This window comes from Lynx rufus, unplaced genomic scaffold (assembly GCF_022079265.1).
Source record: "Lynx rufus isolate CCGP_SWC_20201006 ecotype Redwood Valley unplaced genomic scaffold, mLynRuf1.p SCAF_7, whole genome shotgun sequence".
NCBI classification, from domain to species: Eukaryota; Metazoa; Chordata; class Mammalia; order Carnivora; family Felidae; genus Lynx; species Lynx rufus.
The window spans coordinates 56,918,737-56,945,856 of NW_025814889.1; the positions used below are offsets into that span (position 1 = coordinate 56,918,737).

General features: G+C 36.1%; 1 protein-coding gene across 6 annotated transcripts in view; it reads right to left on the reverse strand.

The window, feature by feature from the left end:
- Positions 1–5,143: 5,143 nt before the first annotated feature.
- The window catches only part of SOX5 (SRY-box transcription factor 5), a 351,471-nt gene continuing 329,494 nt past the window's right edge, over positions 5,144–27,120 (reverse strand). For all 6 annotated transcript variants that reach the window (XM_047066167.1, XM_047066166.1, XM_047066168.1 and 3 more), the window contains 4 exons: positions 16,451–16,559; positions 13,265–13,438; positions 7,397–7,613; positions 5,144–5,887 (listed from right to left, as the gene is read on the reverse strand). In XM_047066167.1, coding sequence (XP_046922123.1) covers positions 5,584–5,887; positions 7,397–7,613; positions 13,265–13,438; positions 16,451–16,559 — 804 coding nt within the window. In that variant the 3' untranslated portion in view covers positions 5,144–5,583. The remainder of the gene's footprint in view (positions 5,888–7,396; positions 7,614–13,264; positions 13,439–16,450; positions 16,560–27,120) is intronic.

Sequence of the window (27,120 nt, forward strand, 5' to 3'; positions counted from 1 at the left end):
ACATTTTTAACAGTTAATTCTGAAGCAGGTGGTCCATGGACCAGACTTTGTAAAATACTTCTGTTATGGGACACAATGGGCAAAGTGTTAGTAGACTATATCCTCTTTATATACTTACTTTATATTTATTTGGACCACATGCTATCTGACCTAGCATCTTGATACTTATTTAAAAACCAAGCAAGCAACCAAGGAAACAAACAAAAGCCCCTGCAGGAACCTATTACACATAGAACTATCAAGATAGAAAAACATCATATGGTGAGAAAGACCAGCAAAAATGGTGGCTTCTCTTTTTTAACATTTGCTTTAAGAATTGAAGGTAGAATCCAGAAGCTAACTTAAGAGTGTTGAACAATTTAGAAACACCCATCATCCTAAATTAGATACCAGCAAGGTGAAAATTATTTCTAGTTCTTAGCAATTCCATAACCTAAAATGTGTATGCTTTCTATACACACAGGATAAAATAGAATTCTAAAGTGTAGAAACCCTGCCCCAATGATAGTGTCAAGCTTAGGAGAAGAACTTTAAAAATCCTTCAGGCTGTAGGATTTTAAAGAGTATTAGACTCCATTACCTATGAGAGCTATAGCTTTTGACCTTACTGTGAAGCTAGGAAGGGATGCCTTATAAAAAGGTCCAGGGGTCCTTCTTGCAATGCCCACCATGAAGGACTAAACCCTGAGCTCTCAGTTCGAAGTCAACTTCAGGAAGTGGGGGTAATTTATATTGAAAACTAAATGGCTTTCCATACTTTTGCTCTTTTCATAATTAAAGATTATACCCTCATAACAAGAATTGTGAAAAGAAACACAGTATAATAGGTAAAGAACACATTTGCTGTTTTTATTGGTGCCTTGCATGGCAGTAATACTGAAAAAAAGAGAATGCAAAAACAAAAAAACAAAAAACAAACAAAAAAAACAGGTTGGTGGCAACCCACATCTTTTTTTTTAAGAGTACATAAACTCCTGTTTTTATTGTGGCATGAATGGTAACATAAAACCAAAAACATGAAAATATACAACTTATATTACACTATGTGTTATGAACAAAATATAAATCTATAACTCTATGTTATATTTACATAATTATTTATTTTATTAAATTTCAAGTGAGATGGTAGGTTGCACATACTTTGTTTTAAGCTCCAGGCATTTGATTGTCTCTTTTCTACTTTTTTTCCCCATTTTTACTCATAAAATCCAAAATGTTAGACGGACTAAGAGCTTTAGAGCCAGTGGAGCTGTATAAATACTGTTTTAGTGAACCAGTGACAGACACACTGGGGAGAACAGGAATCAATCAGTAGAAAACTTAACACAACATCATCTTCAACTTGGGAAACTGATAGTTATAGGAAACTTTAAAATTAAATACTGTAAAAGCCTGTCTAAACAAAAACTTATGCCCTATACGACAAAGAGATATCTGAACCACTTTAAGTGGGCTTCATAATTTTCCTTGCAGACCCCATAATTTTTATTTTACTATTAACTTGATAGACAAATATTTTATAAACCTGTTTGCAAATATACAGTTGTTTATTACAATTCAATAATTTACCCATTAGAATGAATGAAAATGTAATTACTTTTGATGTTTTAAATGTGATATAAGAGATTTCTTCTGGAAACAGTAACAACTTCTGGATTAAGAAAATATCTGAAATTGGGACCACAAAATAGTTAAAGATAACTTTCTTTAAATGAATTAAGGTAAAAGTCTACTCCAAAATCAAATCTATGAAATAATTTCATCAAAGACAACTCTTTTATATTTGTTCCTTATAAGAGGGTTTGGTTTCAATAATAGTTATGATCTTTGGGAGGGATTTTATATATGGTTAACTTTTAAATGCAGATGCCAAATAAATGTAAAAAATTGACTTAAGTAATTTAGGTACAAATGTACTGAAGACCAGTTTTGTATTTTATCCAATTGCCAAGCCAAAGTATTTGTATTTTATCCAAGTAACCAGCCAAATTAGTAGTATCTTGTAAATGAGCAACTTGAACCTATTTTCTCCAGTGATATTTTCTTAGATTCATTTTAAAACATTACTATTTTTAGATGAATTGATCACAATAGCCATAAATCAGAATTCAGGCAAGATTATTCCTCAGTACTGGGGTGAGTGTGTGCATGTGTGCGTGTGTGTGTGTATGCATGTGTGTATGCACTTGTGTGTGAGAGAGAGAGGGAGAGAGAAAGGGAGCAAGAGAGAGGGAGAATGAGAGGAGATATATGAACGGGGAGGTAGGAAAGGATAGAGTAGGGAAATGTTAGCTTCATTTCAGTTTGATCTTCCTCTCATTTCCTCAACTTTAGCTTTTTTGATCATCATGGGGCACAGAAAAAGAATACAAGGTTTTAGGATCCTTTATAAAAATGATAAACCAATCAAATGCCAAAAAGGCAATGTTTAACACAGTAAGTTGCTATTCATAGCACCTTTTATCAAAGGACATCAAAGCACTTTAAACATCAACATAATTTTTTTTCGTTTTCTTTTGGGGAAAACCAAGGCAAAGAAATTGCGATAGCCAGCGAATCCTACCTATGTCAGAACAAGAGAACAGAACACAAGGCTCTGGACTTCCTGTTTTAGTCCACCATGGTGTAGTCTCTCTGACATAAACCTAACTAAATAAATTAACTTCTGAATTTCAGCAGTTAAAGGTCACCATTAACAATTTCATTTTCCCCTTCAAATAAAACAGAATAAAAAACGAACAAAAAAAGACCACACAGAAGTGTTTTGTCAACTCACTGGTAAGTGTGTTAGAATTGGTTTCAGCTGTGATTGCCCTCAGTGGCATCTACCTGGAGCTAAAACAAAGTATTCTTGTAGCCCAAAGTAATGAAATGAAAACAAAGCATCTTTATAACGTGGTGTAAAATAAGTATCCAGCAAACGTGAGAGGTGAACCCACATAAGAATTTGTTAACAAAGACGAAGAACAAATTTTTAAAAATCTGTTTTCACATTGTACATAATAACGATATAAAACGAGTGTCTATTTTTTTCCTTATCCAGAGTGCTTAAAAACAACAAACAAAAACCAAAAAAAAAATGGCTCTAGATGACTGTGGCAATTACATAACTAAAATGAGTGATGAGAGCATAAGTTAATTAAGATTGAACACGACCCTCCTATTCACTCCTTTGTATGAAACACCAGAACTTGACGTTGTTGGGGCCAAATTTTTAAAAAGGAGAAAATGTACTGAAGGAGAAGTAAAATTGTGTGGGTGAATGTGTGTGTGTGTGTGTGTGTGTGTGTGTGTGTATAAATATATATATATAAATGAGTTGGAAGATGGGAATTTGTTTTAAATATCTAACAGCTTATTGGCTGTACTTCCAAATCAGAGGAGAATAAAATAGAGAGGGAGAAATAAATTATACATAACTTACTAATCTGGGAACAGCTGACCATTATTATTATTATTACTATTATTATTATTATTATTTTATCATCATCATCATTACAACACTAGCAAAAAGAGGCAGTTCAAATGAAAATACAGTCATCAAAAACAAACAGAAAAACAAAACAAAATCTCTGACATGCAAGATATGATCAGCTCCTCCAAGCAAAACCCCAGAGCAAGTCTTTTGAGAGAGAGAAAAATAAAAAGGATTCTTTTTCTTATTTATATGTAAAAATCAAACTTTTGGGTCAGGTTTGAGGGGTGAGATAGCAAAATGATGACTGGAGTGAAAACCATAGCACATCCAAGCTCCTGGTTGGAGTATTTACTGTCTGATGCCTCAGCACAAATAATGGCAATTGACTTTAAACGATTTTGCGTTCATTTGTACAAGCCCTATAACTGTCGTGGCATTTGGTTGGCAAAATCTAAACAAGTGGTTCTGTCACCATCAGTTGTCGCTCTATGCACATACTCTGCTGGAACCAAAAATTGGCCTTCAGTGGATTCCTCTTACAGCGAGTGAAGAGTTGTAGCGACGCTCACTAGGTTCAGCCCGGCTCCATTTTGTTGGGCTGCAATGACTTTTAATCAAATCCTGCTCTTTATGGTATGGGATGCACATGGCCCACAATTGTGAAATGCAAATGGCCTCTGCCTCATTTCATGGAGAGATGAAAAATACCTTATAAAATCATCAGTTCCATTTCCTGATCAGGAAAGGATGGAATGTTGAAGAAATAAGCTAATTCTGTGTTCCTGGAAAATGGCCAAATATATTCAAGGAAAACAATGATTGTTTTGCTCGAAGTTATCAATAGGAAAAACAAACAGAAATCATTAAGTAGCAAACATTAGTGGAACCAACTGATCAGGAAGAAGGGACATCTGGGAACAGTTTGCTAGTAGCTTCCATGTTATACGTGCACACCTCTATTACACAGGGCCGCCCAATCCATCCAATAATCATATTAGAAATTTAAAAATATAATTTCTGAGCCCTATCTTGGTTGTCATTTGAAGTGCAAAGTCAAGGTCAAGGTTGCTTCCAGACCAGTCACTTAGGAGGATGTGGGATTTCATCCCCAGATGTGGGTTTAACTCACAATGGTTCAATGTTATTCCTATTAGTACCATAATCACACACATACATACACACAAAAATCCAAGATCAGAAAATATTTTTTCTCTAAATTTCTTATGTCTCTCTCTCTCTCTCTCTCTTTTCACCTGAGAACAGCACCTACAGTTTCCATTAAAAAAAAAAAAAGTCAAATCTCACCAGCTGCTGGTATTTCAGGTTTTCCAAGGGATTGTCTAAGATATAACACTGTCCTAACTTAAGAAGGAACAGGAAAAAGGAAAGGAAAAAAAAGGAACTGGGTCAACACTTCAGTACAAATTTGGCACTTGCTCAAAGATGTAGTGTGGTGTGCAATAGACAAAGAAAGTCCTCTGAAGAAAATAATTGCTTATTTTGTGGTGGATAGCAAGGAAGTTAAAAACAGGCTCTTTTTCCCTCTTCCCCCCCATGCACAGACTTCCATCTTTAAAGTATAGAGATGGAGAAGGTGGAGAGAAGTAAAGAGAAATTCATCTTTCTTTTTTTCTGTCAGGTGCATTACAAAAAAAAAAAAGAAAAGAAAAAAAGGAAAAAAAAAAGGAAAGGAAAGGAAAAGGAAAAAACCCAGAAGCCCCAAAAAACAAAACAAAACTTATTTCTTTTTAAAAATTGTAGCACAAAACAACAAAACACATTCACAAGCCACTTGTTGGCACTGTGTACCTGAGTGAGAATTTCTAGAACATTGTAGAACAAACAGCCATAAAGTTTATTAAAAAAAAAAAAAGTTGACGGGTAAGACTTCAGTGCTTGGATGTAGCAGCTGAATTACTGGCATTATTTTACCCATAGCTTATTTCAATCTCTTGTTGTTGATATTGTTGTTTGCTTGTATTTTTTTTTCCTTTCCAAGCCTTTTGAGGCTGAGGTCTATTAGTCAGCTGATGTCCCAACTATTTAAGACTAACAGTTAAAGTAACAGTCAGTGTATGAGAAAGTTAATGTGCTTGGCCACTGGTAAGGATGAACCAGCTAGGGCTTCTTTAAGTCCTAAGGTCACAACCATTTTTTGACCCTTATCAGTTGGCTTGTCCTGCAATATGGTTTTCACTGTCACTCCCATAATCTACATCTGGATCATCTTCTTCCTCATCGAACTCATCATAAATTTCTCCGTTGATGTCCTCAGCCTGTATCTCTTCTTTGATATGTGGCTCCTCTCCTTTCACACCATAAGTGCTCTGGATAACGGGCATCCCAGGCTCGGGGCTGCTAGACACGCTTGAGTGCTCCGAGGGCAGGTGAGGGGAGGGCATTCCAGCCATGGCGATGGCTCCAGGGTATACCACACCAGCAGTGGCGATGGGGATCTGTGCTTGTTGCCTGTCAGAGAGGAATTCCCAAAAATACACTGTGGGTGAAGGGATAGTCAGATGCAGGCTTTACTGTATAATGAATCTGCTCAGCTTGTCCAGTTCTAAACTACTGATTTTCATCTATTGCCCAACATCTAAAAAATGGTATCCTACTGTGATTGCAATAACTTACTTGTGTGTCATGCTTTATAGGCATTTACATGGGTTACCCACCTGATCCTCAAAATAATTTTTATTCCTATGTTCCCTTATGCAAAAAACCTGAGGTGTAGAAAGATTAAACAGAAGAACCTCAGTCCTTGACCCCAAGTTCAGTTTTCCTTCACTATAACACTCAGCTTTTTAGAAATAAAGATAATTCAATTTTAATGGGAAAAAAAAACCCTAAAATATGAGAGCTCTCAAAATAAAACTTGACTGCTTGGAACTCACCGGAACTGAACAGTATCACATTGTCCACTTGGTCCCTGCAGTAGCTGGGGGGACAGGAAGCAGGGTCAGCCTCGTGGGTGCACAGCTCTGCAGCTGGAAAGGGCCCTGGGCTATGAAAGATCCTATGCTTGCTTTAAAGTTGTTGCCACAGTCTTGAAATTCTTAACTTTTTAATAGGAACCCCACACATTTTCATTTTGCTGGGAGCTCCTCAAATTATGTAGCTGGTCTTAGTGGGAAGAGATTAATAGATAATGTTCATTTCTGCCTTCTTTCATTCATTCATATGTTTACTATTTCCTCAGCAAGTGTTGGGTTTCATGCTTGGCTTTGAGAAGAGTCGCGCGTCGGGATATAAATCATGGGCCAATGGACAGAGCAGGCAGACTCTTTCAAGGGAACAGGGTAGAGTAGACTTTATAAGTCTTTTTCTAAGGTATCTTCCAGCCATTTCAGAACGGTATTTATTATTATAAGCAGCTGTTGGGATCTTACTAACTTATGTTCCAGATATAAGCAACTTTATCTCTGTGCTTTCTGAGAAAATTCTGCAGAAGCAATGATGTTGCAGTTAGCCTAATACGATACTGTAGACAGCCTTGCCATAGGAGGCAGGGTAAAACCTCCTGAGAACTACACTCTTAGTTTGGAAGACAGCTTTCCCATTCACAACCCTGTGGTGCCCTAAATAGAATCCCCACTTTGTGTGATCTACAAAGGCCACCTACGTGCCTTGATAGCCCAGAAATCCCCCTATATTCAAAAGTGAGTGTTTCTTTTGGAATCATTTTTATGTTGTATTTCCTTAACAAAGATGTTGCAGAATTTGTCAATGGGAAGCCTTGGAAGTAATGAAAACCAACAAAGAAAAGAACCGATAATACTTCTAAGTTGTTAATGACAAGCTTCAAAATTATTTACTATCAGATATTTTATCTTCAAGCCAGCGGGAGTAAAGCTCACACTAGAGCCATTGTTCTAGGAACTCGGGGTGGCTTCATATGGATATATTCTTTTCAGGATCACATCCCATTACGCATAACAAGAAGTGTTCCCCATGAAAAAATGACGGAAAGGTCCATACCCAACATTGAAGTATTGCCGCATTTCCTGCCGCCTATTCCGCATGATTGCCTTGTATTCACCGATGCGCAGCTTTTTGCCATCCACGAGGCAGGTGCGCTTTGGCCTGGGCTTGTATTTGTAGTCAGGGTACTTCTCCAGGTGCTGTTTGCTGAGACGGGCTTGCTCCTCATAATATGGCTGTTTCTCTAGGTTTGTCATAGCTTTCCAGCGAGATCCTATGAGGAAAAGAAGGTTAGGATTCCAATTTGCACAGCTGCTAAGGACAAGAAAATAAATCTAAAATAAAAATGTTGGCTAAAGCCCAGAAATACATAAAAATGTGTTTGATTAATGAACTATGACTCAAGAGGTGAGATCTCACAAGAACAGGGGTGTTGGTGGCTGTGTAGAGCAAACTGTGTACCCAAAGTTACAAACACTGGCCAATATATTTTTTTTTTCCTGGCTGGAATGAACAATTTAGCCAAAAGCGTATATATTTACTTAAAAGCTCACAGCTAATGTTAAGAATACATCTTTTATTTCCACATTAGACCATGATCTAATTCAACTGTGAACTGAAAAATTATGCAAAAACTTATTACATATTTTCAATCTGTGGCTAATTATCTAGTTAGTATTTTTAAGTGGGGGTGCATTACTTACTACAAGGGTTCCTAACATATATAATTCTTCTCAAAATGTTTAAGTATGCTTTCATGAGTGATTGCATTTAAAAATTCATTTCATTAAAACTTAAATTACAAAAAATTATATTAATGAACATGCACCAGCTAACTACCAGGTGCTAGGTAGACACTGCGCTAAAAACTTTACATAAGTTGTCACGTTTTTAACTTTCATCATAATCCTGTAAGATAGCATTTACACCTATTTCCATAAATGAGAAAACTGAAGTTCAAATACACAAAGTAACTCACCCAAGGTCACACAATTATTAAATTACAAATCTGTGACTCAAACTCAGGTTTGATATAATTGAAAGTATGCTACAATGTATGTTTTTACATACCTATAACCACCTGCTATCTGTGACTTAGCAGAGGTCAGAATTACAATAAGTATGTAAGGGGTAAGATTTTTCTCTTAATAAATCACTTTCAATAATATATAAAGATGTCACTTCTCGTGATATAGTTTGCGTTAATAATGTCAAGCCAAATTGGTGTTCTCTGTCTTTTCACTTTTGATTTTGGTTTGGACTCAACTAGAATTGCAAAACAAACAAACAAACAAACAAACAAAACAACAACAACAACAACAACAACAACAACAACAACAAAAACCAAAACAACAAAAGAAAACAACAGTTAAAAACAGTTATGTTAATTCTCAATATAAACGTGATTTAAATATTTGATTCTATTAGTATGGCTATGCATAGTAGTAAAAGAAGTAGAAGTAATAATTTTTTTTTGTATTAAACACGTGAGGAGAATCTGTGTGTAGATGAAGTGTGTTTATCAGGAAGTAATCAGCTCAACTCTACTCAAATGCACAAGGATCAAAATAACTGGAATTGTGGGTTCTATACCAAATACTTACAGGCATGGAAGCCTTTACCTGCCTTCCAAAGTCATCTAAGCAAGATCTTCAGGCTTTCGAATGGGTTCATTACTCAACCAAAATTCCATTTCTCAAATGCAACTAGCTCACTGATGAACCGTTCTTCTCTACAAATGCAGAAAAGTCCTCAATATGGGCTGTTTTATTTATTAAAGGAATAGAGTAAAAGGGGCAATATCTCTTCCCTTAGAATTTTTTCCTATCAGAACAGATGTTGCCTGGGTGGGTATATCCACATAGGTGTTACACAAATTTATAAACAGATTTTTTTCCAATCTAGACAGCCAATATGATTTTATTCTATTTACTACAGAAATCCAGGTTACAGTTCAAATCATAGAGTTTATTTTTCCATTCCTTTCTCAAACTTGTGTTTCAATGGCCACATCCTAAATTTGTAGGTACAATCTCAAACTCTTTATTGCCCAACACTATTCTCTAGAGGTATTTGAAACCATCATGTTATTCTCAGGGCAAATATAAATACAGGTAAAGCTATAATACCATTGAACAGGGTCAATTCTTTTTGGGAAGTTTCTTACAAGTATGTATAACAGAATTTTGAACCTCAGATCAGGGAGTGTAAAAGTGAGCTTACCAGAAATAATTTACTTCATAGTTATATAAATACACTGAAAAATGACCAAGGATGGTTGACTTTAAAATTCCCTATCTTTATCACCAGGCAGAACCAAGTAACTAGCATCCTCAATTAGAATAGAAATTGCTAATGGTACTTCTCAATGTCTAAATGTTCCATAAGCTCAAAAAGGATATGGTTTTCTAAGGAAAGGGAATGTTTATGCCTTACTGTAACCCACCCTGGAATGTGAGAACTCTTTTTAGATTTCCTACTATGTGCACCATGCTGTATTAATTACTGGATACACAGTGGTGAATCATTTTGTTCCTTATCTTCCTGAGGCTCATATTCCAGTGGAGAAGAAATACATTAAACAGCTAATTAAAAAAATTTATTATTTTAATTATAAGTGGAGAAAGTACAGGAAGCTATGAAAACATAAGGAGTTGGGTCAATCTTTTGTAGGTCAGGAAGGTTTTGTGGAAATGATTCCTATAGGAATCAGAGAGGGAGAGCTTTCTATGGAGGAAGAATAGAATGGTCAGGCCTTGCAGTGGGAAGGAGGATTAGAGGAACTTAAAGACAGTTGATCTGTCTGAAATGCAGAGGAAAAAGGGATATATATATATATATATACATATATATATATACACACACATATATAGGATAAATAAAAGATACATATTTATATAAAGATAAAACAGATACATATATAATAAAAGATGTGTAAATTCTTAGACAAGCTGGCTTCTAAATCTGGCATGAACTGGAATCACAACATATTTAGACACTTGATAATATAATTTCTCCGGAAGTATCACTGAATCCTAAATTACATTTTAAAAGATGGCCGGAGCATAGTTCTAAGTCTTCTTAAAATTAAGAATCAAGATAGTGAAAGTGGTGCCTGTAGTTGGTAAAATGGCCAACTATGCTGTTTTATGACCGTGCGGAACAAATGGTGTTTTGGTTGGTGGCTACTGCAGTTTTCAGTTTTGAATACTAACTTTTGAATAACTAAATGACAAGTTTGGTGTTGGTTTTAATGGCTTTGCAGGTACAACATCCACTGTACGTAGCTACGATGTAAACATTGAGACACACTGGATGTGAATGGTAGGAAAGCATTTTAGGTATCTCCAAAAGAGATGGAAACATCTACTTGATTTAAGATGTGGCTGGTTGCTTACCCTGGACCACGTACAGGGAGTAAGTTCTCCGCTTTTTCGCAAAAGCCTAGCCTTTTACAATGAAAAAAAAAAAACAAAAACAGAGAAGGACTTTTGGGTATTCCTCCTGATGACAAAGAGGAAGATTCAATAAAAAAAAATATGATGTTCATAATAAGAAAAATAAAAGTCATGAAAGTGCTCTTTTCCTTTCTAAATCTGGCGATGCGATAAAAATGAAGAGTTTGAGCTGAGTAGCATCGTCATCTCCATGGGGTCTGTAATGAATTTGCACATTTTACTCCAACTACTGTATATCTAATCAGAAAAAGATGTCCCCCATCCCCTGATCTAGCGCCAAACAGTAAAAGGTGATTCCTTATGTTAACAATTTCAGCAGAATGGCTTATTAAAACCAGATTTTAGGGTATTATAAAATGCTTAGAAGCCCTTTAAAATGTCAACTAGGATCCCCAGAGACTACGTAAAATGTCAACCCAGCTCAAGCGCCTGTTTTAAGCAGAATGAATTAGCGGCATGCTGTCGGAGGCTGTTATCCAAAACAATCAGTAGAGAGGAAAACATCAAGCTTTCTTTGTACTTTTATATGAAATGGGCCACTTAGAATGATCTTGTGGATATTTGAAGATCACTTATTTATTTGAAGCTAAGACTAAATATTGAGGTCCCAAACACCTCAGTGGTTTTTTTTTTCCTGGATATCTTTAATTAATACAATTCTATTGAAAAGTCCAAAATTAGACAGCACTCTTTTTTCATGTACCCTATTGTGATTTAACTATACGGTCATCCTAATATTCTTTCCTTCAAACCAGAAAGAAATTCTTGTAGCTAGCCACCTCTTTCCCGTAAAGTCTTTTCCTACATCTTCTAAAGTATTTCACATCATCAAAGCTGATATTTCTCTTATACTTAGGATAAAGTTTGAATCAGTGATTAACATTTTCCAGTATTCATACACATGAATTGAATGATATAAAGACAGTTTAAATAATCTCAGTATTTAGTTCATTTTTTCATTTTGACATTTTGGGCTAATTTTGTGATAACTGATATGTTAAAATATGGAATATTTTATTCATTTCTAGAGTTTTCCCCAATGGAACAGATACATTTTTTAAAAATGGAAAATTTCATATGGAAGGTAAAATATGGTCATAAAAAGAAAAAAACAGGTCAGAGATGGTAGCAGCATAAAAATATGCATTTCCTTTTGATCAGTTTAATTTTTTGAATATATATATATACATATATACATATATATATATCTCCATAAATATTCCCATTTTCTATATACCTAAAGCTTTACATACTCTTATCTTTTGAGATGACATTAATCTAAAGATTTCAAGATCATTTTAGATGAAAACTGAGACATAAGTTCAAGTGGTTGATGGTTTTTTGTTTGTTTGTTTTGGTCTCACTACAAATGCATGCTGTGAACTGGATGGCATCTATTACCACCCAGTAACATGAGAATTTGAGAATATGGGAACATAAAAACACATGTATATGTTTAGTAACCACTTTTAGATGACCAGTTCCTTAATGTAAAGGATCAAAAGGAGCACTTATCTGCGTTAAGTACATGTAATTCCAAGTGCATTATGGATTTTAGTAAAGCTTTAGTAACTCAGAGGAATGTCACTTATTTGTTGAAGCCCAAATTTACTGATCGAGCTAGGTATTCCTATTCTGTTTTTGTTGTTTAGCTCCTAGCAGTCAGAGAGTAAATAGTCAAAATTTGCTTAGCTCATCTGGTAGCTGGCTATCTGGAAGACGAGCGTGACGAAGATGAGGACGATGACAATAACAGTGATGATGGTGTCAAGTGAACAGCACACACAAAATGGAATCTTCGTTCCTTTTTCTGGGACTTAAACTGGTATACAGTAAGTCTCTTTATAATACTCTTACCTCTCGCCCATATTTTCTGTGTGCTTTAGTGTCTATGCATGTAAGGCAAATATGTACTTTATTATCTCTTAAGTTGAAAGCTGCAATGGTAGGGAAAGTCCCTTTTTACATGATGCTGAAAATGGGCTCAAGGCTACTAAAAGTGTAAATTAAAAACTGCACACACCACATGTTCTCGTGTCCTCTGACATTTTAAACTGATTTTCAATGATAGTACCAGAACAACCATCACCTATGCTTCCATCCCCAGCACATGAAGAATTCTGTAGTTCAAAGGAAAAGAATGAATATGGTCAATACCATTATTATGTAGTTCATACAAAAAGAACTAAGAACTTAGTACAAAAATTTCTAGATTTTAAAGAAGAAAAAATATTGCCACAGTTAATATAGAGGTACACAACTAAATTAGCTATAAAAACTGGGCCCATTTCTCAACCAACATGAAGTGCTCTGTCATCAGAAGAAAAGGCTCAGTAATGGTGCTTCTTTTTAGAGAAGTAGATAACATGAGCTGCCTGGCCTCCAAAGCCAGTACCTTTCAACAACTGCGTAAAACAGAATTGTACATTTATTCCATACATCATGTAACCATCAATAAGTTTCTTACCCAATATCTTGCTGATGTTGGAGTTGTGCATGTCAGGAAAGGCTTGAAGGATTTTCCTTCGCTCATCTTTAGCCCACACCATGAAGGCATTCATTGGACGCTTTATGTGGGGTTCATTGCTACCACGCCCTCTGGATTCTCTATAAATTCTTGACTCCGAGACTCCAGCACTTCCTAAAAATAGGGAACATTGCTTCATGTTAGTGTTAAGACTTTTGGCAATTCTCTTCTTTGCATTACTATCGAATATTTGTCTGTAAAATATCTATTCTAGTATATTAAATATGAATATAACAAGTATATCTGCTAATAGTATTTTCAGTTCTTGACACAGATGCTTGTTTATGAAGTTTCTGATTAAGCCCTGTAGTGGCAATTGTTGTATCTGCATTTTCATTCCATTTCTAATATATTTTTCCTTTTTTTTTTCTTCAATGGACTGTGGACTGTTTCACCATTTACTTTCAAAAGGACACGAGAAACCTGAATACGTGATCTTTGAGGCAAAATGGAAAGAGAACAGTTGGAGTATACCGGTAGGCATGCTGGCACTGTGTAAATATTAAATGGGTGAAGAACCTCAGAAAATTGTGAAACACTAGCACATTTGGCACAATGGACTACAAGTGAGGTTGTGTCTCTGCTACCTAAAGACGGTCAGAACACAGAGTAGTCATGCCCTTTTCCTCTCTCTGAGGTTATAGAAATAAAATGCTGCTAAATAAAACTTTGGGGTGAAAATACAATATAGATAATCTTCTGTAATGTGTTTGGCATTTCTTTGCAATTTTGTGCTGATAAATGCATGAAAGATGCTGATGCATCCATGATAGCCTGCTCCCCAGAAGATATTTGAAAATGGTAGGGAAAAAACAACGAACAGGTACACAACTGTGGTTTCTTAAGAAGTCTACAGCCACATATTTAAGGTGAAAAAAAAATTCATTCCCCTGAATTTTCTCCCTAACATCTAAAGTTATCCGGAGACCCCCTGAAAGTTCCCTTCAAGACTTATGACAATAGAACACGACTGAGTCTGGGTAGAAACTTTGGGAGCTGCATTCATTCCTCCAGGCTTTGCATGACTTTATAGAATAGTTTCACCAGACTAAACAGCTTCCAGAGATACTTGAGTTTAGGCAAAGAAAATCAGGAGAAGCATAAGAAAACACAGAACTGTGATACTAAGTATTACAGGGTTATCTTTAGAAAATATGGAAGAGATGTATTTTGGTAGCATATAAAATGTTTAAATAATTTGGGGATTTCTAGAGCTTGTATCATTAATCAAAGCACTGCTTTTTTCTTCTTTCTTCATACTCCTCTTCCTTTCTTTTCTCAATTAGAAGGAATAGGAATCAACCAGAATTACCCAGACTTGAAGACCTCTATAGCAGCAAACAAAAACACAGCATACCTGTTGGTGGAGTTTCTCATTATTTCTGATTCATAGTATGCTCTTTGGTCTGATGAAGATTGCAAAATATTTTGCATACACAAGCATGACTGAATTTAACAAATAACAGCAGCAAAATTGTTGATGTTTTAATGCTGATTACTATGCTTATATCTTATCATGCTAATACAACTTAAAATTTATGAAATGTCTTATTACCAGTCATTGTCTTTTTTATTGACATAAATGAGTGCTAATATATGGCAACATCTTCTTAAAATGGGTTTGTAACTAGCAAATGATCATTTGCACATCTGCTTTTTCTTGTTCTTACACCTTACAGCAACATAAGCAATAAAATGAACATAGTGTAACTTCATCAAAGCTAAACAAGCTCTTTATATGTACTTAGGCTAGGTTTATCTTAACCAAGTGATGTGGAAAATAGAAGGAAATGATTGGATCCAACAGGCTAGGACAACACTGACTTTTGTTGGATATCCAATTGAATAAGATTCGTTTTGATAAAATTATCTGGCTACCTGGTCAAGTTTGGCTACTTTTGTAGCTGGTGCAGAACTGGACTTAAAAGCAGAATTGGGGACCAAGGTACAGAGGAGACAACTAAGTATGTTGGGGAATTCAAGGCAATCCCCTCTGTCCTAAAGTATGCTTCCTAATGGTTTGCTCTGGTGCAGACTTTTCTACATGCAGGGAACTTCCTCTTCAATAGTAACACATTTGAGGACAGTGCTCTTAAAATGTGTGTTTGGTACTTGACAGTGGAGAGAGGTTCCTAGCTGGGGCTCAAGGTGAGAGGAATAACACTTTCTTCTTTTTCTTTCTTTGCTGTGCGATTAAAATTAGGGTATCAATTTATTAGTTGTCATTTTGGATTTTAGATGTTCGGAAATGATGCAGACAACAAGAAGGCATGTGAGGAAAGCATGAGGCTGTGTAGCTGGCGTTCTAGTTGGGTTACAAAGGGTAGGGATGACACCGGACTGTACAATAGACAGTATAAGAGGGAAGCGTTTCAAAATGAAAAAAAAAAAAAAAAAAGAAAGAAAGAAAATCCTGAAGATGTCCACTGAGCCTTGTATTCTGGTCAGAATCTTACAAATGACAACTTGAAAATGAGCAGATAGATACAAATTTCTGAAAAGTTTGCTGAAAAGAAATAGGGAAGTGAGAGATAGATTAGACAGTGACTGTGAGTATTTGCTTTAGAATTGTGCCATCTTGGGGGCGCCTGGGTGGCTCAGTCGGTTAAGCGGCCGACTTCAGCTCAGGTCATGATCTCGCAGTCCGTGAGTTCGAGCCCCGCGTCGGGCTCTGTGCTGCCAGCTCAGAGTCTGGAGCCTGTTTCGGATTCTGTGTCTCCCTCTCTCTGACCCTCCCCTGTTCATGCTCTGTCTCTCCCTGTCTCATAAATAAATAAAATGTTAAAAAAAAAAAAAAAAAGAATTGTGCCATCTTGAATCCAGGATCTGCCTCTGGTACTTACAGCCTTGTTATGTTGGGGGAAAAAATGATTCAAAATTCCCAGGGGCCAATCTCTTTATTTGTAATAGTATTTACTTCACAGGTTGTGCTAGAAATTAATGAGATGATTTGTGCAGAACACTCAGCAGATTGTTTGGCACATGGGAACTGTTCAGTACACATGAGCTCTTATTGTAATGATCAGGTATTAGGCGGCTGTCTTACATACTTTTTAGTAGTTTTAATTGACGCTAAATAGACACTTCTGCACACTATTGGTATATATATGAATAATTTTCACAAACCATCAGAATCTCCACTCATATTGAAATCCATCATGGCATGGCTAAATTTTCCTTCTTCATTCTGTTTAACTGCCAGTTGCTGAGTCAGACTCTCCAGTGTTGTTTTTTCCTTAAAAAAAAAAAAAAAGAAATTTATAATGAGAGCTCAGTCTGGAAATTATAATTATTCAAAGACATTTTTTTCTTGGGCCATATATAATACATTAACTCCTGGGAGGGACGGGATATTGATTTATTCACTTTTGCACATTCAGCACATTCTGCTGAGATAACTGAAGCAAATGATGAGCAGGGTTTTTGAAGGAACTCTGATTCTTAGAATCCCCTAGATAGTCTTGGCATTTGGGTTTGGTATGCCTAAAGGGTATATGCTGGGATCCCTGGAGACAATCTTCCTGAATGGTAAAATGTGCAGAGTAATTTCATGAAAAGCAACCTGTTTTGCACCATTTGGAACGCTCTATTTTTAGCCAGACAGTAGAAGTATAGGAGTGGCATGGGGCCCAGAGAAAGTCTTCCAATAGTCAGGTGACCAACTGATAGAAACATAATTCACAGTAGTGCCCTCTGGTTGCCATCTCCCTAAATGCCATCTGCATTCCTCATGCAAGGGTAATGAAGACGTTTAAATATTCATTGCTAATTGCTTGTCAAGTCTCTGTACATTCAATGTGAGTGCCTGCTACTTGGACCACAATTTGATTTGGATTGCTAAGCCAAAATATTGAGTTGGCGAATTATTTGAGATACAAATACACCAAAATTAGATCTGCAAAGACATCAAGTCATTTAAAAGCATGCAGTGCATGATTTGAATTCATGGAGAACATGGCATTACAAACAAAATTATTGTCAAGGAAAATATAATGCTTAATCTAAACCACATGAAATACTAAACTACTTCCAATTAAGGAATTGGGTGATTTTATGAAAAGAAAAAGCATACAATGAAAGGTTTACAACTTTTCTAGCACTTTCCGTCATTGCTCTGAGGATGATTTGGTTCCAAAACAGTTTTAAGGAAAGCATCTATTGGATTTCATAAAATTTGGTCAGGTTTATTTATAATTATTTACCTCATTTTCTGAGGAACACAGTCATGAACTGTTCAAATGAACCCGTATACTGCATAACAGCTACTGACACAATAAATAATCAACTATTTAAGACAATTGTATTATAGGTAAAGGGTCCAACTAATGTTCCCACCAACAACCATTAGGGTATTCAAATTCTTAATGTAGTACATGCTTTATCTCTACAACATCTCTCACAGTATTACATTTATACATACTAGAGAAAAATTCTTTCAAGTTAGTGGCCTTGGAGCTCCTACATCAAAGGCTGTACATGACTTAGTAGAAATAATATTTTTAATTGTCAATTAGTACAAAACACAGCAAGGAAATTGGAAACAAAATAGTTGGTATCAACTCTAGTTCTATAGGATTATATAGTACTAAGTTGAGATAAATTATATATTTAAAAATGTAGAACCTGATCCAATATGTGTGAAATTGGCATTTTCAGCTAATTTCTATGTTCTGGATTTCTTTTGCTGAGAGAGTCTGCTGTATATATTCAGCTGAGAACAGGGGCACCAAGGACACCAGCTAAACAGACCCTTCATAGTAAATGTAGCCATTAAAATAGAAGACAGTTACATTAAAAAAAAAAAACACCCACATTCCATCAGCATGATCTGATAGTCTGCAGTCAATGAAGACTTTACTGTACTATCTTTGGGGAATGTACTAGGCATGGATCACCTCTCAGGTTTTGATTTAATGGTGTCTAAGGTAATAATGCTACATATTTTGGACAGAGTTTTCCATTCTGAAGCAAAGTCTTTTAAGAAGAAAAAGCAAAGTGAAGGCAATCGGAGTAGAAAAAGGATGAAATGTTAAGTGACTTCAAATGTTCTATGTTGGGCTGTGAACCTTGTGCCATCTTACCAAGAGGCTAAAATTAGCAAATGATGGGTAGGAAAGTTACCATCAGTTTTTACAGTAAGTAACCTCTAACCATCTACCACTAGAACATGCAGTATAATAAAATTAGTTAATTAGTTACCCAAAATGGAATTTACAATATTTCTCAAGAGCATGTCAGTGGCAGAGAGTGGAAGTTAACAGGGTAAACTGTCTTGTTTTTGTGACCCTTTGCATAGCTGATTCCCAGACATGTGAACAGGAAAATGAGACATGACTAGAGAAACTGGAGAATGTGTGGTGTGCCTTTAATTAAAACACCTTAAAATAGGATGTACATCAAAATGGTAACACTGGCACATTTTAAAAACCCTCACTGACAATGAATTCAGAAGACTTTAAGGAACTGAGGTAAGGGGGATATTACAAAACCTAAGTGGTTATATGGTAAATATGTAGCACTATATAAAAACACAGTGGTTATATGGCAAATAATTACCATATAATTCCATATGAAAATTGATCCTATAGTAAATAAAAGTTTATATTCCGCTCTTATGTATAGAGATACATATAAATCATTATGTGGCTAGGAGTCTAGGTCATATACTGAAACATCAGAAGAATGAGTTGAATTTAAAAATAGTTCTCAAAAGGGGTGCCTGGGTGGCTCAGTTGGTTAGTCTCTGACTCTTGATTTTGGTTCAGGTCATGTTCTCACGTTGGCCTCTGTGATGACAGTGTGGAGCCTGCTTGGGTCTGTCTCTCTCTCTCTCTCTCTCTCTCTCTCTCTCTCTCTCTCCCCCTTCCCGCCCCCCCCCCCACTCTCTGTCTGTTTCTGTCTCAAATAAATAAATAAATAAATAAATAAATAAATAAATAACTTTTAAAAAACAAAACAAACAATAGAATAGTTCTCAACATTTTAAATTCAATCTATTCAGGTATACAGGAGGAGAGAGAATCAGCCAAATGTTATAAAGCACAAATGTTGGTACACTGAGAAGATTCCTCTAGTCCTGTTCCTTCCAATGCCACCATTCCCTGGTTGTCCCCTCTGCATTGTCACGTCTAAAATTCAATGATTTGCAATTCTGTTCCTTGGGTCAAATCTTTCTGTTCTTAAAAGCCTCTTTTCAAATGTGCCAATATTACTCAAACAGGTAATATTTTGATTCCCAAAGTCCTTATAATTAATCTTTTCTAAAAAGAGGTAGCTGAAACAAATCAAGCACAGTTTGATATCAGGTAGAAAAGGGATAAATGGGAAGATGCCAAAAACGGTAAAACTCAAGAAATTGAGTTTGGGGAAGCAGAAAAAAATGCTGATTGGCAAAAGTGATAATTGTTTCCAAACTTAGACTCTTAGTCCCAATTGGTTTCAATAAAAAACAGATTATTCAAGAATTTGTACGTAAGAAGAACACCTCATGTCCCCCACCCCAGCCCCCGCACCGCCCCACTATAAGATCAGTGTTCTTGAACACATATCCAGTACAACACTTTTACTTTATTGCCCTTCAATACTATCTAAATGCTGGTCTGAAACTGACACGATTCACTGGTCTTCTCTCCCCTACCTTTTTTCTATCAGAAACAAAAAAAAAAAAACGAAAGAAAAATAAACACATTTAAAGAAATACTTGCCAAAATTCTGAAATGCTCTGAGTAATCTCAGAGGGTGCAAACATATTAATTACTACAAATTAGTCCAAATAAAAAGGCTTGAGGGCATATAAAAAAGGACCAAACAAGATGACCTATATGCTTTCTCTCTTGAATAAAGCTAGCAATTGGATAACAACTAGATTTCTTTTGGAAAGATGATTCCCACCTGGCTAATCAAATCTTAGACAATTATGCAGGTTTACTGATATCAAGGGGAAACATTAGGTAAAGTCTGTTTTTACTTGAAAAATCTTCTGATCCTATGTTAAGTTGAAAGAGGACCCGAATGAATTATATCTCATCTGTAGAAGAAAATAAACTTTTAGATCACATAGTTGGTTGGGATCAAATAAATCATACTAAAATCCAGCCTTCAAAGAACTATTATTAATATGCTAATATTCACTTGGGCAATTTGGCAGCTGGTCTTGGGCTCTGTGGCTTTTTCAATTGACTTGCATAGTAGAAAACAACACATTGTATTGTTTGTGCATGACACCAGGCAGTGGTGGGAATCAACAAGGAAAGCCAAGTAATATCTAAAGAGATGTGAGCAATGACTTGATTAGAAGTAGTCAGCAAAGATCTGTATATTCTGAATGGCAAAAGACCATAGGGATTTTTTTTAATGTTTATTTATTTACTTTGGGAGAGAGAAAGGGAGGGAGAGAGAGTATGCACACTGCACACATGTGTGAGAGTGGGGGAGGAGCAGATAGAGAGGAAGAGAGAGAATCCCAAGCAGGTTCTGCACTCTCAGCACAGAGCCCAATAGGGGCTTGGTCTCATAGACCATGAGATCATGATGTGAGCCAAAATCAAGAGCTGGACACTTAAGCGACTGAGCCACCCAAGCATCCCCAAAGACCCTAGGGATTAATGGGAAATATTTGAAAATACAGAAAATGACCCATATAGAAAATAATGGGTTTGGGGACCAGAAACATCACATCTTAACCATACTATGCTCTATACATTAGCTATGTTATTTTAGACAAATCAATTATCCTCTCTGAGTCCCAGAAACCCTAAAATGGGGTTTAAATATAACAATAGATTCTCATCAGCTTAAAAAATGAAGATATATATGCTTTTAATATTAGGGAAAAAAGTCAATGAGGGAAATTGAAAAAATAAAGATTCTTTCTAGCATGTATGATTTACAGGAATAGTTCAATATCAGTATTAAATAACTTGTCATGGTTATGATCTTTTATTTTCTTTTTTTTTAATTTTTTTAAACGTTTATTTATTTTTGAGACAGAGAGAGACAGAGCATGAACAGGGGAGGGGCAGAGAGAGAGGGAGACACAGAATCCGAAACGGGCTCCAGGCTCTGAGCTGTCAGCACAGAGCCCAACGCGGGGCTCGAACTCATGGACCATGAGTTCATGACATGAGCCGAAGTTGGCTGCTTAACCAACTGAGCCACCCAGGCACCCCATGGTCTTTTATTTTCTATGGCTAGAGCAGTGGACAAGTACTCATTTAAAAGAAGAATTTTGGTAACAACTCTAAAAATTGTTGAGATTTTTTTTCATTCCTCTTGTCCATCATCTACAATGATGTATTTAATCTTTTTTATTTTCCAATTGATGCTCAGGCATGATGGCTTATAAGTCTAGTACATACTTAAATTGAAATTTTCTCCTATTCCATTACTTCAACTTATACAGAAAATAATTAAAAATTGGCCATTTATGAAGGCTCAAATGAACATCCTGTTTTGGTATTCCACAGAGCAGTCAAGACAAAACAAAAAACCCCACGAAAACTCCATTTTAAGAGGTGGTGAATATTTCCTTAGTTACCTAATCCAAAATTAAACAATGCATGAGTAAATGGTTCCTCTATTACTCCTTGAAATTGGGATTCATATAAGGTGATGAGCTTTGCTCCCCAGCAGACACACATAGACAGAAAGAGATGGGCTGTGGATCAGCTATCATAATGGACATCCCTGAAATAAAGCTCACAAAGCTATAAAACTCATAAAAAGCACATGCATGAAATGACAGAATAGAGTGTGACTGTCAAATGTTGACTCAGTAACAGTTAAACCCCTTCTGGCTGCACTTTTTTTTTTACGGTCTACTTCTATACTAATGACACAGGAGGAAGAACGAAACAAAAAAGGTTTTTAACCCTCCAATTATGTGAGCCTCACAGACCACCAAAGAAGATGAAAGATTATTTATAATGTCATAGTGATTTATCAGTTGGAGATTTTTCTCATAAGCTTAAGTAAAATATAAAGAAATAATGCATATGTCTATCCCCTCAACCTTTCAGTTTCACCCTTGCTTACTGAGAACACTGTTTTTGTAAAAAATAACCATCCACCCACATAATCTAACAGCACAAATGGGAGAAAAGGCTTTCTTGCAAATTGTATATAAATTATATACAAATACATACTCTCTCTTTCTCCCTCTCACTCTCTCTCTCTAACACACACACACACACACACACACACACACACACACACTTCTCTCCAAGACTAACAAAAATGCAAATTGAAGAAATCACTCACTAATTTTACTCTGGCCAAATGTAAATGTATCCACTAGGATATTCCCAGACACGTTGATACTCTGAAATCTGGTATTCCTTAGGAATATTTTCCAATCATTTTCTCCATCAGAGAATCAATCATAGAGATATGTGAGCAAAGGGGTTGGAAAGGTCCATAAATGTCCTCTAATCTAGTCATCTACAAAATCAGCCTTATCTAATCTTGATGCTTTCTTTTTCTAAATTCAGAGATTCCCCTAGTGGAGAAAATCATGCATCAGAACACATAATTTTGTTCCACAGTCTAATTTCCTTTTATGAAATTTGGTAGCCATCTTCATGAAATGTTTCCTGAAGCTAAGTATTCATTTTAATAAATATTTACCCAAATAAATATTTTAGCTACACTTCTTAGAAACTTAGTTTCATCAGGCAATCTGATCGAATTGAAATGTACTGGCAGATCAAATTTTCTTTAAAAAGTATTGTGAAGTTGTAGATGGAATGGTTTTGAAGGAAACACAGTTAGTATGAACTCAAGTCTTAATATACATGAATAATTTTCCAAGACTTGTAGATGGAATTGATGAATGCAGATTTATGATTTTTAAATAATTGGTTTTAAAGTATGAGAAATATTAGAAAGCTAATGACAAATAATTCTGTTTTTCATGAAAGAAGAGAGAAATCTGAGGAACAATGACCTGAGCAGTTAATGGATATTCCAGAAAAGACAGAGCTGATGGTTATAAAAATTAGCTAAGAGCAATTGGTAGAGGATGTAGTGACAATAAAAAACTAGTATGGATTCAGTAACAAAAACAACATTATAACGACTTCAGTTTATTTTTCTATAGGAATTAGAATGTAGACCATGATGCTCGATGGCCATAATATTTTGGGCTTTGGATTATGTTCCTATCAATCTCCTTATTGTCATGCTGGAGAAGTTGCATGGGGCCAATGAAAAAGAAAGTTGAATGAGGTGGGAAGAGCAGATCAAAAACATCTGTCTTTAAATATCTTAAGAATTAACTTATTTAAAAAAATCAAGGCCTGGTATTGTGAGAAAGGGATAGAATTTGGTCATACATAGTCAAGAGATACAACACTGACCAATGGTTTTAAGTTATCAGGTGAAAGATAATGAACCACAAAGAGTTGTCTAATAGTCACAAGTCTCTGTCCATTAAATGAGCTGCTCAAGATGTAAAAAAAAATTCCCCTTTCTGGAGATTTTCAAGTATGGGCCATATGACCACCTGCCTAGCATATTAAAAATATGGAAGAGGAAACGCAACATCAGATGACAGGTTGGATTCAAGGCCTTTTCATTTTCTTTCAAACCTTCAATTCTACATCCTACTTTTCTGGACACTCCCTAAAATAAAACTAAAACAATGTGACCAATGTATAAAACTATAAATATTTTCTCTATCCATAAATGACAGTTTCTTAAAAGTTTTTAAGTTTCAAAACTTAAGGGCACTCCACTTATAATGGAGAAACCTACAATCATTCTATTATAGTCAAGGAAGATATTGCAAATTATGAAAAAACCTTGAGTTATTGAGGTATATTTTGTGAAGAGACTGTCAAATAGCAATCAGACTTACTGATTCAGGTACTTTGTGAAAGACACACTTATGTACCCAAATTCAACATTGCTAATTTCGTCCTTAAAACTGAGTAAGTTTTAAGGAGAGAGGAAGAAGGTGCTGCCAGAGAGAGGCAGAAGGTACTGAGGCCTGGGGGTGTAACACACAAAAAGGCCACTCAAAGCAATCTGCAGAAAACAAATCAGTCACAAAGAAGGTACACAGGAACACTGCCATGGCAAAATATTGGCCCTGGCTTATTTGTCACAGTTGTGTTTATGGTGTGTACATGTGGAGGAGAGAAGGCAGAAGAAGAAAAAAACTAAGACTCAAGTTTTCAAATGTTTGTGTATGTGGTCAGCATCCAACCAAAATTTAAAAAAAAAAGACTTTGTTATATTTCAAAGCAGGGCAGATATAGACACTGTGCACACCGAGTTAAATCAAAAGGGTTAACATGAGAAAAACAGGAGGCCAACAAAGAAAAATAATAGAATTTATAACTGACACAGGATGTCCGGTAGGTGGGAGGGCAGCATAGATGTAAACACAAAACCTGAATATTGTCTTATATTAATTATTCTATAAACAATTGATAACTCAGTTATTGAGATACAGAAATGTACAGACAGAATTTTTCTCTTTCATTTTTCCATTTCATGGAATAAAAGCTATAAAACTGCTAGCATTCTTATGAATGTAGCCTCAGTAGCCAGTAGTTACCTCAGTTAAATAAATACAATTGGACTATTGGGAAGAGTCATGGCTTGGTCCAGAAAGGCTGGGTCTGACAAATAGAAACGGGCACATCAGAGTTATTGTTCACTTTTCAATTATCTGTGGTTGTTTCAAGGGAAGGGAGAGAAAAAATACAGATTAGAATGGATATTTAAAATTTCAATTTAATAAACAGCTACAACTTCACATGTTTTATCAGCACTGCTTATGAGAAGCAAAATAAATAAGATGGAGCATGTTCTTTTTGTTTTCTTTGCTCCTCCTCTTGTGTGCGGTGGAGGAAGAGAGACCCAGGAAGGGAGCTGACACAGGAAAAACAAAGTAGTTGGAAGAACAATGTATGAATTGTGGAGATGGTGGTTGCTTAAAGGAGATTTTTTTTTTTAAGTTGATCTATTATTGAGAGACACAGAGAGACAGAGCATGAGCGGGGGAGAGGCAGAGAGAGGAGGAGACACAGAATCTGAAGCAGGCTCCAGGCTCCGAGCTGTCAGCACAGAGCCTCACGCAGGGCTCGAACTCACAAACCACGAGATCATGACCTGAGCCGAAGCCGGACTCTCAACCGACTGAGCCACCCAGGCGTCCCTTAAATTAGATTTTTTAATAAAGCCTCAAATCATACTACATAATACACATGACCAACACTGGCCCAGGAGCTAATCATCAGGCAGGGGTACTTTCTTGAACTTCTTCAGCCCAGTCCATTAGAAGACAGACTGAACTTGAAGCCACAAGACCTTGGTTTAAAAACTGACCTTCAGGGGCGCCTGGGTGGCGCAGTCAGTTAAGCGTCCGACTTCAGCCAGGTCACGATCTCGCGGTTCGTGAGTTCGAGCCCCGCGTCGGGCTCTGGGCTGATGGCTCAGAGCCTGGAGCCTGTTTCCGATTCTGTGTCTCCCTCTCTCTCTGCCCCTCCCCTGTTCATGCTCTGTCTCTCTCTGTCCCAAAAATAAATAAACGTTGAAAAAAAAATTTTAATAAAAAAATAAAAACTGACCTTCCACCGGAATTCCTGTAATCTCCAATCTCATTTTTATTCTTAATTAAAATTTTTTTAATGTTCAGTTTTATTTTTGAGAGACTGAGAGAGACAGAGCATGAGCGGGGGAGGGTCGGAGAGAAAGAGAGGGAGACACAGAATCCAAAGCAGGCTCCAGGCTCTGAGCTGTCAGCACAGAGCCTGACGCAGGGCCCAACTCACAAGCCATGAGATCATAACCTGAGCTGAAGTCGGACGCTTAACCGACTGCGCCACCCAGGCGCCCCTCATTTTTATTTTTAAAATAAAGATGGAATACTGTTCTGCTCATATTACAGTATGAGACTGAAAGCTGATGTGAAATCACTTGGGAAAGGGTAAAGCACAAAATAAACATCAGTAGCCATTATTATTCCTATGACTCATAAACAAGTCTTTCTCATTTGTGGGGAAAAAAAAAAAAGAGAAGAGCTATGATTGAAAAGATCAAGGAGATCCTTGAAATACATGCTAAATTCAGAACATTTTCCTCATAATTTTTAATCTGATTTGGTAGTTTGCAATACACGACAATAGAGAATACAACACATCTAGTAAATATAAGAAGGTAACTGAAAAAAACAAACGTCTGTATCATTTCAGTGCTTTAATGTTTAAATGTCTCTAAGATGACTATTCCATCTTGGGGATGAGGAAAGGACCAAGGGAGAAAAGAAGGAAAGACCATTCTTAACAGATTTTTTTTTTTTTTTATAAAAAGAAAATGTCTGGTCCAACAACAAAAGTGATTCTTACTTTCCTTATGGGAATTAGGAAAAATGGAAATGTGGGCACATGTATGTCAATTTACAACCCCATCACCTTGGCATGACTACTGCGTATTATTCTTCTAGCCTTTTTAACATGCAACATAGAAATATACTTTAAAAATATCTAGATCGTTCTCTACATGGTGTTTTCAAACTTGCTTTTTTCAGGAATACTATTGTAAGCCTATCATGTCTTTAAATGCACAGACAATTTCAATCATCAGAGAGGCCTGTGGGTGTCTATCCGAAAGCCCAATTTGGCATGCCCTGTGTGTCTCATTTTATTGGACCATCCTGCACTAACCCCTCTACCAGAATGATGTAAAGAACACAAGACTCTCTGTTTGAAAACATGCACAGCTTTTCTAGGCTTGAAAATTAAACCATAAAAAGTTTACTGGAAAAAAAAAAAACCTTTAAAAAGCTCCTT